Source organism: Felis catus, chromosome C1, assembly GCF_018350175.1.
Source record: "Felis catus isolate Fca126 chromosome C1, F.catus_Fca126_mat1.0, whole genome shotgun sequence".
Taxonomy (NCBI): Eukaryota; Metazoa; Chordata; class Mammalia; order Carnivora; family Felidae; genus Felis; species Felis catus.
In genome coordinates, this window is record NC_058375.1 from 30459854 (window position 1) to 30475386 (window position 15533).

The window sequence follows — 15533 nt, forward strand, 5'->3', positions numbered from 1 at the left end:
GGTGGTCTAGTCTAGCATTCAACCTTCTGGCCCCATGACTTCTCTGTAGTTTGGAGAAGAGGGAGCAGAAGAATGCCCCAGATCCTTTACTGCCTTCACTTCTGCAGTTCCCAAGTGTATTTAGCATTTCATTTCTATATCTGAGTACCTAATGTCAAAATCTGAAAGCAGATTAATGAAACATTTTTTTGCTTTGTATATGTAAGCAAGAAATCTCTAGTTCACTAGAAGGAGTAGGAGAGACGCTTGATCCTGATGAGTAATTTAGCATGAGGAATTCAGGAGGATGCTTGGAGAGCTATCCCAATCTGATTTCTGTTTCTATGATGCTAGATCTGACGGAGATCCAGTGTGACATGTCAGATGTAAACTTAAAATATGAGAAACTGGGTGGAGTGCTTCGGGAACACCAAGAAAGCCTTCAAGCTGTCCTCAGCAGAATGCAGGAAGTTCAGAAGGAGGCAGGCTCAGTGCTGCAGTGGCTGGAATCAAAAGAGGAAGTCCTGAAAGCCATGGATGCCTCTTCATCTCCAACCAAGCCGGAAACAGTGAGAGCCCAAGCTGAATCTAACAAGGTACTATGTTTACATTAGCTGTATCCCAAACACTAAGAGGAAGGGGCTGTTGTACCGATGGTCCTGCCTGAGCCTGGGACCTGAAAGTGAGACATGCCCACCCACCCAGGCCATGAGGAGCCCTTTCAGATGATTAATATGCCTAAACTCTACTAGAGAACTTTCTTACCTATGAAGTTAGAAATTACTATAAATAAGATTCAGAAACAAAACCAGACCTGTTTACAGAAAGAGAATATCCCTCCTCAGAAGCATCAGCTCACTGAGAATGGGATCTGGTTTTCCATATGATGCTGTAAGCCAAACCATTCTCATCAAAGCCCCTTTCCAACTCCCGGGGGGATTTAAATATAGCTGTAATTACAGTTCATTCTTAAGGTAGACATGTAGAACTAGGAAAAATACCAGAAGAAATAAGACCATATGGAAAATCCTATAAATTTTTTTTGCCAAAATGTTTTATATTCTAATTGGGCATATCGTGCCATCTCCTCCAACTACATAAATGTCCTTGACGTCTTTGTTGTCATCATCATCATCATATCTGACGGTTTTTGTGTATGGGGATTAATAATACCCTTTTACTGAGTTCTACCAATGTGTTGTACATAAAAATCCTGCCACTTAGATTTTCATTTTAAAGTAAAAATTGAAGCAGAAATGTTAGGTATCTTGAAATCACAAAACAAGTCACTGATGGCATCAGAAGTAGAGCCAATAATTGCAACCCAGTCTTCCAGTCCTTTCCTGCACACACACAGATTTCTTTCCTATCCAGAAATCTCATGGCATCCCTGCTGTTCTCTCTTCTAGGCCTTCCTAGCTGAATTGGAACAGAATTCTCCAAAAATCCAAAAAGTAAAGGAAGCCCTGGCTGGGTTGCTGATGACATATCCTAACTCACAAGAAGCAGAAAACTGGAAGGAAATGCAAGAGGAACTCAGTAAGTTATCACAGGGGGATTGAAGATTCACTAAATTGCTTATCTTCAAAGCAAATATAGAATTTCAGCACATCCTATAAAGCAGGACTTATTTTTAGTTAATTTTCAGAAGCAAGCAAGAGGCCCAAATGGGGTTAGAGATTGAGTCTGATTAAGGAAAGGATCTAGAGATTCCACTCGAAGTGTCAGATATTTGGCTTTCTTGGGCAAGTCAATCTGACAATCTTGTGATAAAGAGAGCATTGGTGATAAAAATGAAAAAATGGGAAATAATCTACTCACGGGAAGGATTAGGTGAATTATGCCACATTCATAGTATTAAACTGTAAACGATGGTAGTAATTATTTATTGACATAGAAAAAACATGGGCATAAAAGATGTTTATTATATAGTAAGAGTTAAAAAAACAGGCTATAAAATAATCTATGTGTTGTGTAATATATACGTGCATTTGTGTCTGTGTGTGTATATGTAGTTCTGTGCAGTTTTATCCCATGTGTAGTTTCATATAGCCGCCACCACAATCAAGTACAGAACTACATTACTTTAGTTAAAATTAAATGAAGGTTATTTTTAACTTAAAAAACTTTAATGCTGCAGGGGTCATTTCCTGTAGTTGGTTAGGAACATAACTTAGGGATCAGGCCAGTGGCTGGTGAGCGTAAAGGAACACATTCTCTCATTTCCTCTCTACAGATTCCCGATGGGAAAGGGCCACTGAAGTGACCGTGGCCCGGCAAAGGCAGCTGGAGGAATCTGCAAATCATCTGGCCAGCTTCCAGGCTGCAGAATCCCAGCTCCGGCCCTGGCTGATGGAGAAGGAACTGATGATGGGGGTGCTGGGCCCCCTGTCTATTGACCCCAACATGCTGACTGCACAAAAGCAGCAGGTCCAGGTGAGCCACAAAGCTTACTGCTTTAAGCAAAGAAATGGGAGTCATGCGAATCTGGATTTGAATGCTGTTGTCAGCAAGTAGATTTCAAATGACCCTGGACTAGTCACTTAACTTTCCAGTGTCTCAGTTTCCTCGGTTTAAATGAGATGTTTGGGTTTTTTTTGTTTTTTTTTAATAGACATATAAATATATATTTAATATTTAATAATCAAAGGTCACAAAGATTTACTAGCATAGTTTATTCTAAGGGTTTTTTTTTTTTTAATGAAATTTATTGTCAAATTGGTTTCCATACAACACCCAGTGCTCATCCCAAAAAGTGCCCTCTTCAATACCCATCACCCACCTTCTCCTCCCTCCCACCCCCCCCATCAACCCTCAGTTTGTTCTCAGTTTTTAAGAGTCTCTTATGCTTTGGCTCTCTCCCACTCTAACCTCTTTTTTTTTCTTCCCCTCCCCCATGGGTTTCTGTTAAGTTTCTCAGGATCCACATAAGAGTGAAAACATATGGTATCTGTCTTTCTCTGTATGGCTTATTTCACTTAGCATAACACTCTCCAGTTCCATCCTCGTTGCTATAAAGGGCCATATTTCATTCTTTCTCATTGCCACGTAGTACTCCATTTTGTATGTATATAAACCACAATTTCTTTATCCATTCATCAGTTGATGGACATTTAGGCTCTTTCCATAATTTGGCTATTGTTGAGAGTGCTGCTATAAACTAAATGAGATGTTTGTAAGGGCTTTATCTCATTGCCTGACAGAGGCGCCTGGGTAGCTCAGTTGGTTAAGTGTCCAACTTCAGCTCAGGTCATGATCTCGTGGTTCATGAGTTTGTGCCCCGAGTCTGGCTCTGTGCTGACAGCTCAGAGCCTGGATCCTGCTTCAGATTCTGTGTCTCCCTCTCTCTGTGCCCCACCCCCACTTGTGCTGGGTCTGTCTCTCTCTCTCAAAAATGAATAAACGTTTAAAAAAATTTTTTAATGATGAACAGTCAATAACTATTATTAATATCATTAACAGAGGCAGTAAGATGAGTGGATGTGACTACATTGTAGAATCGTATTTTACATTTTTTTTTAGGTGGACACAAAATGAGCAGCAGGCAAAAGTTTATTAGCGTATAAGATTAGAAAGTAAGAATAGTAGGAAAGCTCTCTTGAATGCCCACCGAACCGTATTTTACTTTTAATCCCCAGTGACAATGACCATATTACTTAATGTAATGTCTTATATCTGCTGGTTTCATTTAAAGATTTTTCTGTTACTCAAACCTCAAGAAAAAAAATTATTTAAGTACCTACCATCATAGAAATTTAGGTTGGCCAAGGGGCACCTGGGTGGCTCAGTTGGTTTAGCGTCTGACTCTCGATTTTGGCTTGGGTCATGATCTCAGGGTTTTTTGGTTCAAGCCCTGCATTGGCTTCTGTGTTGACAATGAGGAGCCTGCTTGGGATTCTGTCTCTCCCTCTCTGTCTGCCCCTCCTCCACTCTCTCTCTCTCTTGCTCTCTCTCTCTCTCTCTCTCTCTCTCACACACACACACACACACACACACACACACACACACTCTCTCTCTCTCTCTCTCTCTCTGTCTCTCTCTCTCTCTCCCTCAAAATAAATAAACATTTAAAAAATTGTTTAATAGAAATTTAGATTGACCAAATATGTCATTTCCAATGAAATCATGCTGAGAACATTTCTTCTTCTTCTTCTTCTTCTTCTTCTTCTTCTTCTTCTTCTTCTTCTTCTTCTTCTTCTTCTTCTTCCTCTTCCTCTTCCTCTTCCTCTTCCTCTTCTTCTTCTTCTTCTCCTTCTTCCCCTTCTCCTCCTCCTCCTCCTCCTCCTCCTCCTCCTCCTCCTTCTCCTTCTTCTCCTCCTTCTCCTCCTTCTCCTTCTTCTCCTTCTCCCTCTTCTTCCTGTTCTTTTCCTTCTTCTCCTCCTTCTCCCCTTTCTCCTTTTTTTTTTGTAAGCACCCAAAAACCTTTTCTTGTTCTACATCCTCTTTCAAATTTGTTCCATTTCTTCTTGCCATCCACCAAGTTCCCTAAATTAAGACCTAAAAGGGGGCGCCTGGGTGGCGCAGTCGGTTAAGCGTCCGACTTCAGCCAGGTCACGATCTCGCAGTCCGTGAGTTCGAGCCCCGCGTCGGGCTCTGGGCTGACAGCTCAGAGCCTGGAGCCTGTTTCCGATTCTGTGTCTCCCTCTCTCTCTGCCCCTCCCCCATTCATGCTCTGTCTCTCTCTGTCCCAAAAATAAATAAACATTGGAAAAAAAAAATTTTTTTAAAAAGACCTAAAAGTAGTATTTGAAGGAACCTTTTCTTTTAGCCCCCTATTCCAGTGGTTTTCAGACTATTTGCTATCAACTGTTTACACTCTTAAAAATTATTAAAGACCCCAAAGAGCTTGTGTTTAAATATTGGTATCTATTAATATTTACTGTGTTAAAACACTGAGGAAGCTAAAAATATGTATTTGTTGGGATGCCTGGGTGGCTCAGTCCATTAAGCATCTGATTTTGGCTCAGGTCATGATCTCACAGTTTGTGGGTTCGAGCCCTGCACTGTCAGTGGGGAGCCTACTTGGTATTCTCTCTCTCTCCTTCTCTCTTTGCCCCTCTCCCCGTGTGCTCGCTCTCTCGCTCTCAAAAATAAATGAATAAACTTAAAAAATAAAATCTGTAAAATATAAATGTATTTATTAATTTTTTTTAATGTTGGTAAAACCATAACATTAACATAAGTAACATATATATTTTTTATGAAAAATAACATTATCCAAACATAATAACTTTAGTAAGAGAGATATTGTTTTATGGCTTTATAAATCTCTTTGATGTCTGGCTTAATAGAACATTCTCATAGATTTTCATTATCTGCTTCTGCATTTAATTTATTGCAATACCAGATGCCATATAGCCTATGGAAAACTCCATTGAACATTCATGAAAGAAAAGTTATAAAAGGCAAATAATATCTTACTATTTTTATGAAAATAGTTTTGACCTCGTGGACCCTCTGAAAGGTCCTAGAGACTTCTGAGGACCCCTGGAGCATACTTTGAGAATTACTGTTCTAATCTTTTTCCATTCTAAATGCTACTACCTTAGGTAGGTTAGATCTCAGGTCTAGACCATTGCAACAGCCTACTAATGGGCTTCTTTGTCTAGTGCATCCTCCACACAGTTACCAAATTATCTCCTTAACTCACACATCTAAATATGTGAAAATGCTTTGCTGGCTCATGGCTGCCTATTGAACAACGTCCAAATACCCGCTCAGTGTCGTATATAAGACTTTCCACTATCTGATCCCAGTTTGTCTTGCCAGCCTCATTTCTCACTCTTCCCCCATATATCTAGGTTTTGTGCTGTACCAGGTAACTTCCTTTCCTTGAACATACCATATTCCTACAGCTCTGTGCCTTTGCTAATCCTAGGCCCTCCCCCTGAAATGCCCCTCACCAGTCTGACTCTCTGCTCACTGGGAAAATTCCTTATTTTGTCCTTTGCAAAGCCTTCCTGACTTCCCTCTTCTGCTTTTGTCATCTCCTATCGAATTAATCATCCTTACTTCTTGCTTTCACAGTGCCTTGTTCACATCAGTGTTTATCGTTTTTGCTTTTTTTTTTTTTTACATTCTGTTATAGTTCATTGTTTACACATCTGTTATTCCTTAAAGTCCTGTCTTATTTATTTTTGTACAGTGTGAGTGATGAATACTTTCCATAAATTATCTTATTTAATCCTTAAAACAGCCAAGATGAGTACTTCCTATCCTCATCTTATAGATAAGTAAGCTGAAATTTGGAGAACTTCAAAACCTTGCCTAAGGTTATATATACATCTAGTAAGTAAGAGAGTAAGAATTTGAACCCAAGCAGTACAACTCCAGAGCCCATAATCCTAACTCCTTGCTGAATGAAATAAGGGATAGAAAAGAGTAAAAAGACATGCTCCTTGCTTTAAAGAAGCTCATTATCTAATCATGCTATGTTGTAATGTACAGATTGTTTATGCTGTTGGAATTCCAAGAAAGAAACTAGGAAAAACAGAGGTATTGAGAGTTGAAATGGCAAGCCCAGCCAGAGGTATAGCTAGCTGGCTCTGGGACCCCAGGTTTTATCTGGCAAAGCTGATGAGTGCCAATCCAGAAAACAAGGCCAACCTTAGTAACTGATGTTGAAACAGAGTATGACAAATAAGGAAAAGAAATAGAACAGGCACAATCAATGACCCTTGCAAAACAAGTTTTTATTAAGCAGTTGTTGTTGTTATAAATGATACTACATTTTCCTAGCAGCCTGGTCCTTGGAGTTTTCTGGTTTATTTTCCAAAGGAGTTGGCACTACTTGGCACAATCTAAAATCAGTTTTTGTTTTGACACTCTTTTTAGATCTGTCTTTTCTCTCTAAACATCTTGATGTCATTTCTATTACAGTTTATGCTGAAGGAATTTGAAACACGCAGGCAACAGCATGAGCAGCTGAACGAGGCGGCTCAGGGCATTCTAACAGGCCCTGGAGATGTCTCTCCATCCACCAGCCAAGTACAGAAAGAACTCCAGAGCATCAATCAAAAGTGGATTGAACTGACTGACAAACTCAATTCCCGTTCCAGCCAAATTGACCAAGCTATTATCAAAAGCACCCAGTACCAAGAACTACTCCAGAACTTATCAGAGAAGGTAAAGGCAGTTGGACAGCGACTAAGTAGCCAGTCGGCCATCAGCACCCAGCCTGAGGCCGTGAAGCAGCAACTGGAGGAGACCAGTGAGATTCGATCTGATGTGGAGCAGTTAGACCATGAGATTAAGGAGGCACAGACACTTTGTGATGAGCTCTCAGTACTCATTGGGGAGCAGTACCTCAAGGATGAGCTGAAGAAGCGTTTGGAGACAGTTGCCCTGCCTCTCCAAGGTTTAGAAGACCTTGCAGGTAAGTTAGGGTACAGAACACACTGCTGACATTAGTGGCAAGCCCAAAGATTGACTTTGTAATAGTCCCAAGAATCTAGGGTGACCTGTAAACAGCTTTTGGACTCACACTAGTGTTACCCTATCCCTTTGTCCAGCTCCAGTGAGAAGTGCTATGGTCATCACACATTGGCTGAACACTAGCAATATGGGAGACTTTATATAGCATAATCCTAGACATAAGAGCACTAATATCAATTTTGTCAGCAGGTAGAGATTCGTGCTCATGGATGTCCTTATAGGTGAAGCCACACACATACTTTAACTAATACTTATTTATACCATGCACATGCATACACACACATATACCATATTACAGAATTAGAATATGTTCTGGACTGCTTATGATGGCCTTGTACCAGAAGAATTTTGTACTCAGTGTGTTGCCTTTCTGTAGAAACATTTATGGCTTTTTATCAGCTTAGAAACAGAAGTTTACTTCTATTACTCAGGTGACCTTACAAGGTTGGCGTGAGGATTAAATCAGATCTAGTGTGTGAAGGAGACTAGCTCTGTGCTGCTTTTGTGGCAGACCCTCAGTTAACATGTTTCCTTCCCCTAAGAATAGACCGTATACTCTCAGCAAACATCTTAAATGCCATGTCCTGATCTGATTGGTTTAAACTTGATTTTCTCATTTCAGCTGACCGCATGAACAGACTCCAGGCAGCTCTTGCCAGCACCCAGCAGTTCCAGCAAATGTTTGATGAGCTGAGAACCTGGTTGGATGACAAACAAAGCCAGCAAGCAAAAAATTGCCCAATTTCTGCAAAATTGGAGCGGCTACAGTCTCAGCTACAGGAGAATGAAGAGTTTCAGAAGAGCCTTAACCAACACAGTGGCTCTTATGAGGTGATTGTGGCCGAGGGAGAATCTCTGCTTCTTTCTGTACCTCCTGGAGAAGAGAAAAAGACTTTACAAAACCAGTTGGTTGAGCTCAAAAGCCACTGGGAAGAGCTTAGTAAAAAAACTGCAGACAGACAATCCAGGCTCAAGGACTGCATGCAGAAAGCTCAGAAATATCAGTGGCATGTGGAGGACCTTGTGCCGTGGATAGAAGATTGTAAGGCCAAGATGTCTGACTTGCAGGTCACTCTGGACCCAGTGCAGCTAGAGTCCAATCTTCTGAGATCAAAGGCTATGCTGAGTGAGGTGGAAAAGCGCCGCTCCCTGCTAGAAATACTGAACAGTGCTGCTGACATTCTGATCAATTCTTCAGAAACAGATGAAGATGACATCCGGGATGAGAAGGCTGGGATCAACCAGAACATGGATTCCATTACAGAGGAACTACAGGCCAAAACAGGGTCTCTTGAAGAAATGACTCAGAGGCTCAAGGAGTTCCAGGAAAGCTTTAAGAATATTGAAAAGAAGGTTGAAGGAGCCAAACACCAACTTGAGATCTTTGATGCTCTAGGCTCTCAAGCCTGTAGCAACAAGAACCTGGAGAAGCTAAGAGCTCAACAGGAAGTGCTGCAGACCCTGGAGCCCCAGGTAGACTATCTGAGGAACTTCACCCAGGGCCTGGTAGAAGATGCCCCAGATGGATCTGATGCTTCCCAACTTCTTCATCAAGCCGAGGTCACCCAGCAAGAGTTCTTGGAAGTAAAGCAAAGAGTGAACAGCGGTTGCATGACAATGGAAAACAAGCTGGAGGGGATTGGTCAGTTTCACTGCCGAGTCCGAGAGATGTTTTCTCAGCTGGCAGACCTGGATGATGAGCTAGATGGCATGGGTGCCATTGGCAGAGACACTGATAGCCTCCAGTCCCAGATTGAGGATGTACGGCTATTCCTCAACAAAATCCAAGCTCTCAGGTTAGACATAGAGGCCTCTGAAGCAGAGTGTCGACAAATGCTGGAGGAAGAGGGGACTCTGGACTTGTTAGGTCTCAAGAGGGAGCTCGAAGCCCTGAACAAGCAATGTGGCAAACTGACAGAGAGGAGCAGAGCTCGCCAGGAGCAGCTGGAGCTAACGCTGGGCCGCGTGGAGGACTTTTACAGGAAGCTGAAAGCCCTCAATGACATGACCACGGCAGCAGAGGAAGGGGAGGCCCTCCAGTGGGTCGTGGGGACTGAAGTGGACCTCATCAACCAGCAGTTAGCAGATTTTAAGGTAAGCCATGCCCTTGTTTTTTGATCTTTTGCCTTCAGTAATGTGTATTTCTTTTCCTGTAACTCGGAAACCCATTGGATATACATCTTAACTTCTGTTCCTGGGGTCGCTATTCTCGCTTCCATCACCATCAAAGCACACTGTCTGGAGACTTAACAGTCTTTTGGATTCTGGGCAATTGGTTTGAACGTTTTTCTGTTGTAATTTATTTCAGTGTTTATAACCAACTGAGGGTATAGAAAGAAATGTCCAAATGTTACTGCTTACTCGAGGATCTCCTCTTGTGATTTGTAACAGCAGCAAATGTTTCCCTAGGTCCATGTTTTCCACTTGAGGTGTGCGAAGTCATAAGATAAACATGGGGTCATCTTCATAAAGTGTTGATTTTTTTTTCCTCCAATTTCAGGAGAAAGTTATTGATGCATTATGAAGTAAAGTACAAAATTCTCATGAGTTATTAAGATAAAACATAACACTTCAAAGAAACTTCTCACTTAGAGCAGGCGGGTAAGACGACACCCCAGGCCCCCAGGAATATAAGTTCTTTGCCTATAGGAGAGTTTGAAAAGCACTGCCCTGACTGCAAACATGTTTTCACTCTTTGCCTGAGTCAGAATTTCCAGTCCTGAGATTTTGTGAGTCGAAATTAAAGCAACAGGGAAGAGGAAGATGGGAGGAATTGACTCTCAAAAATGCGATTTTGCTAGGTCAGGGACTTGGAGCTCTCAGGACTGTGTGTAGGGTCATGGCTCTCAGGATGGGAGCCTTTCATCCTGAGTTTCCCCTGTTGTAAATGCCAAAAAGTGCCTTACTCCACTGCTGGAGACCCCTCTGCTGCTTTTCCTTCTTGGTGCACAGAGTGGATATGAAAAGGCTACTTCCAGCACTTTGTTTCCATCACTGGTGTTAATTATTCCCACCTACACAGTCATACTCCTGCAGTCAGAGTTCATTTGTTCTCCAAAGCCCCTGCCTGTCAGGATTTTTTCAAGTACAAATACGTTTGGAGAGGTGGGATTGACACCGGTCAGAGCCCCGCAGTCCTGAGAAAAGTTACAAGATTCGAGCGCAGAAGGGTGGCTGTTTTAGAAGGGTCCCCAGCTTAAGGGATGTTCAACTCTGAAGTGGGACATTGGCTGAAGATCTCCTTACAGTGTTTGGAGACAGTGTAGTTTGGAACAACAAGTCATTGTTTGGGGGATTCTTGAGGACCCAAATAAGGAGAGGATAGGAAGGGAAAATTCAAACCCATGAGCACATACGTTTTCCTCTTAGAAACTCCCGCACCTCCATTCCAGGGGCAGGTGGCCTTTCTTCATCACTTGTGTTTTTCTTGCCTTTGCTGTTGTAAGCGCCCTGAAAGCAGAGACTGTCTTCTACAGGCTCCAGGTTACTTAGAATTAACTATCTGACCAACTAAATGAATTTCTTAGAAACCTGAAGCTCATCCCTTTGATTCAAATAGTTGTATCAAACTAGATTCTGGTTTACATGGGAATTATTTTAAATTTTATTTGCCTAATCTTCTAAACACTACATTGTGTAGAAGTTTTTCTTTATGAGTGCAGGTTAACATTATTAAAAAGATGATATTGTTCTTTGTGACGGTGATATCCTCAAGGGTATTAGAGACATTGGGGGCTGCTTTGTATTAAGTGTTCCTAAATTATTGTGCAGTTTGTGTTGGGTATTGAAGTTCTTGTTTAGTGCCTCTTAGTGCATATGTGTGTAGCTTCCATTTCCCCCCGCTTACCCTGATAGCAGGGCTGTCTTCTCACTGCAGCTACTTCACTGTTGTCATTGGGTTTGCCTTTTGCTGTCTATCCCTTGCTTCTAATCATCAGTGAGCTAGAAAATGAAGTAAACAAGCCTGTTAAAATTGCATTAAAATACAAGCTAGGATATAAAAAAGAGTCCACAGGCAGGCGTATATAGTGTTTGGATTTGAGGACAACTTTTCACTGTCCTTTTCAGTTAATCCTTAGTTGCTAGAAACTTCCTGAATTTTGATGTAGCTGGCAGATTTTAAGAAATCACTGGATGCTACCATATTTTATTTGTATCCTAGTATGTAGCTTAGAAATGCTCAGAGTTCAGTATCTGCTTAGCTGTTTATTATTGCATCCTGTTTCACTGATTTCTAAGAATAACCCTCCCACCACCAATACTCTGGATGCGAAGGCTGGTCATGGGCAGAGTGTGTGTCTCTGCAGGGGACCAGTGTTGAAATGCAAGACTGGAAGAAGAGAGAGAAAGAGGGTGGCAAAGTTGTGCCCCTGTGTGTATCCTCCTCAAGTTGGGGGCACAAATCAGAAGCCTGGCTCCACATGTCCGCCTTATAAAGTCAAAGGCTTTGGGAAGTTTTTGCCTCCTCCCAGCAAAGGCGTTTGGTCAGGAGGGGAGGAGCACGCTCCTGGCTCAGCTCACACTGAGCTCATGGGAAGTGAAAACAATGGGAGGGAAAAGCTCTGTGTGTCAGCTCCACGGTCCCCTGAGGCTGAGTAAAGGGAAGGTCTTTTTGGACCCATTCTGAGGACTGAGTCATTTTCGTGGTTGGAGTGTTGAGTTCTGGGTTAATGTGCTGTATACCCAGCAATGAATTAATCTTCCCTCATACCGGCAGCAGGCCTGATTTATAAAGTGTGACTCTGCTTTCAGATTCAATGTGTTTTTAATAAGGAAAAACCAGAGATGAAGATGAACATAAAAAACAGCATTAGCTTTAAGTTTTCAGCTTTTTTTTTAATTTTTAAATTTTTAAATTTTTTTCATTTTTAAAAAAAAAATTTTTTTTTTCAACGTTTTATTTATTTTTGGGACAGAGAGAGACAGAGCATGAACGGGGGAGGGGCAGAGAGAGAGGGAGTCACAGAATCAGAAACAGGCTCCAGGCTCCGAGCCATCAGCCCAGAGCCCGATGCGGGGCTCGAACTCACGGACCGCGAGATCGTGACCTGGCTGAAGTCGGACGCTTAACCGACTGCGCCACCCAGGCGCCCCAATTTTTTTCATTTTTAATGGAATCACACTCTCAGTACAGAGTCTGCCAAAGAGAAGAGAATATGAGTCTCTGAGACACAAGTGTAGCATCTGCTGGGACTAATTCCACTGTGGATGGGTGGCATAGACCGATGAGTCAGGTCTGGGGACAGCCCCGGCTTACTTGGGACTGTGCAGTAGTGCTGAGAAACGCGTGGAGAGGCAGCTTGTGGGAAAAGTTATTTCCTCCTTAACGTGAAAAACTGAAAGTCATTATTCCTAGAAAAGGCTTTTAACTCAATTGCTTCTGAATAAATGAGAGAATATGGTCCACCAGGGTGGATCTGTCCGATGGGAAGAGAGTTCTCTTCCACTTTAAACAAGCAAAGACCTCAAACCTTCCTGCATTTGGCTTTATTGGGTTCTGCCATTCCAGAAATCTCAAATGAGAATATTGAGTATGTTTTCAGAAAACTGGGAGGAAAAGACTTTGGCTAATCTCTTCAGGAAATTCTGTTTTCCTGAACAAGAGAGTCAGTGATTCTTGAGGAAAAGGAATTGTATGTGCATAACAGGACACTAACAAGAAAGGAGGGACCTTTATGTCACTAAAATTTAAGCCAAAGATCTGGTAACTGATGATAACAAGAGGCTTTCCTCATTTTGAAATTCCCTGTGCTAGTTTTATAGTCAAGAATTGAGATCATTATGAGTTCAAGCCAACCCCGTCTTTGTACACACACCCGCCGAGAACCACAGTGGCGTCTCCGTCAGGAAGGAGGTGGTGGCTTGGGCATTAAGAGCAGTATCTGGATGCCCTTCATGCACTCCGAGTTTCATATGTATTTATATTTACTGTGTACTCAGGTCAGGCTTCATACTTGGCCCTCTACCACTCACTCAGTGGTAAGAAAGAACAAGTGGGAAAAATGGAAACCTTTTTAGGGTCCATAGGTTTCTCACAAAAGTTCACTTCACTAAATGGTGTGTTGGAAGCACTCAAGCCTGTTGGTCTTCTCCTTCCTTGTCTTCACGGCTGGGCTGGTGGGAAATAGATAAGGCAGCAGGCTTCCTCAGGACTGTTTTCAGTTCTATTTCAGGTTGAGCAGAGCCCAGGGTCAGGAGTTACACATACTTACAGCCTTTGTCTGGAGACCTCAGTATCCCACCAGAACACCAGAACAAGAAAGCCTTGTAAACTTCATTTGATTTTTTTTCCTCATAGAAAGCGAGTTTAAGCTTCGCTCTGAGCACACATGAGAACTCTAAGACAGGCATGGCCTGACATGGAGCTGAAGGGCTGCCAGTTTGCACAAAGACACTTCTTCCTTTCAAATGATTACAAAGACAGTATCAGCCCATCTACAGTTTTGCCAGTTAGGTTCACTAGAGAATGAAGCAAATGAGGTCAGCATTATCTACCTGCCCTTGGAGAGAAAGGAAATCACACTTGGTGTGTGACCTGTCTATCACCTAGAGGTTTCAGTATCTCCAGCTTTGCAGCAGCAAGGTAAGCTGAGTAGGCACCCCCACTCCTGCCTTGTGCTGACCCTTGGCCTGTCTTGGTTTTGTCTTTCTTCCTTAAACAGGGCTACTCCAAGAGGAACTACTAGGGTCCAAGGAAGTAAAGAGAATGCCCCAGAACAGGGTTTCTCAGCCTCTGCACTCTTGACATATGGGACTGGATAATTCGTTGTGGTGGGGGGGCTGTCCTGCACACTGCAGGATGTTTAGCAGCATCCCCGATCTCTACCCGCTAGATGCCAGCAGCAACCCTTCCCATAGACAACCAAAAATGTCTATCCAGACATTGCCAAATGTCCCCTGGAAGGCAAAAATCTCCCTCTGTTGAGCACCGCTGCCTTAGAAGAAAATTACCACCTACACTTGGGAAACTTGGAATTCAGCTGGAAGCAGCGCTGGCTGATTAAGTTAAATATTTATGTTGCAGACAGCCTTCTAATAATCTGATTAAGACTGTGTGGTAGCAGCAATTGCCTCTAAGTCAGCCTTCCTTTAAGCTGGGCCCCGGATTCCTGATTTTTGCTGGGACTAATCTGTGTCTGGTTTAAAATTTCCTAGGCACTTTCCCTGGCATCAGCAGTTTATTTTTCGTGGAGTTGTTGATGCAGGTGTTTGGTTGATGATGCATTTCTAAAGAGAAGAGGAACTTCCTGTGTGGAAATACTTCAGGAAGCTTCCTCGTTCAGTGCCTTTAGGGGGAGACTGCAGTCTGTCAGTTGTTCTCAGCTCAGGAGCTCACAGTTTGGCTGCTGATGTTAATAACCCTTGGGAGATCACCTCCCAGACCTACCAAACCCCAAGAATTCCAGTGCTCCCTAATAATCCTCTCCACCCCCACTTAGCAACTGGGTGGGGAGAAGGTAAAGGTGTGTTTAAGGACTTTAGCTTTGCTTCATATTGAACTTTTCCCAGCCCCATTTTAAAGCAGCCCCATTAGTATTTTAAGTATCAGCATCACAAAGCAAAATCCCAGGATTGCAGTCATTACATCATCTTAAAGGAGACTCACACCTCAGCAAAGGCAGTGAAATCAAATGAAAGATCATCAAGAAAGAATCCATTGATGGATTTCACAAAAATTTGTGTGGAAATTTTGATAGCAAGGGAAGACTTTAAAGCAATGTAAGAAAGGACTGAGCAGTTTGATTTGAGTTTACTGAAATTCTTCACATATCATGTCAGCATGTAGCATTTGCAACTAAAGTTCACCATATGATTTTGTACACAAAGGAGGAAAAATATGTTTCCAGGAAAACTAGAATTTACCCCACACAGGACTTGTATTCATTGTTAAGTATTTGATTAGTGAACACAGGTTGAGATAAGCACAGACTTGCAGAACAGGACTATTTCTCGTTGTGTCTAGAAATGAATGGTAAACGGTCTTGGCCTTGGCCTGGTCCTCAGCCTTAGCGTCAGAAAAATCCTGGGCACTTTGAAGCTAGCTGGCTGGCACACGAGACATAGCATAAGCAGGGAGCCTCTAGGAAGTGTGATGAGTTGCTCTGAAGGACACTTTATTG

At 42.4% G+C, this 15533-nt stretch overlaps 1 protein-coding gene across 28 annotated transcripts in view; it reads left to right on the forward strand.

The window, feature by feature from the left end:
• Positions 1–15533, forward strand: part of MACF1 (microtubule actin crosslinking factor 1) — a 331616-nt gene that overhangs the window by 242147 nt on the left and 73936 nt on the right. For all 28 annotated transcript variants that reach the window (XM_045035584.1, XM_045035590.1, XM_045035587.1 and 25 more), the window contains 5 exons: positions 334–575; positions 1389–1518; positions 2216–2415; positions 6859–7354; positions 8036–9507. In XM_045035584.1, coding sequence (XP_044891519.1) covers positions 334–575; positions 1389–1518; positions 2216–2415; positions 6859–7354; positions 8036–9507 — 2540 coding nt within the window. The remainder of the gene's footprint in view (positions 1–333; positions 576–1388; positions 1519–2215; positions 2416–6858; positions 7355–8035; positions 9508–15533) is intronic.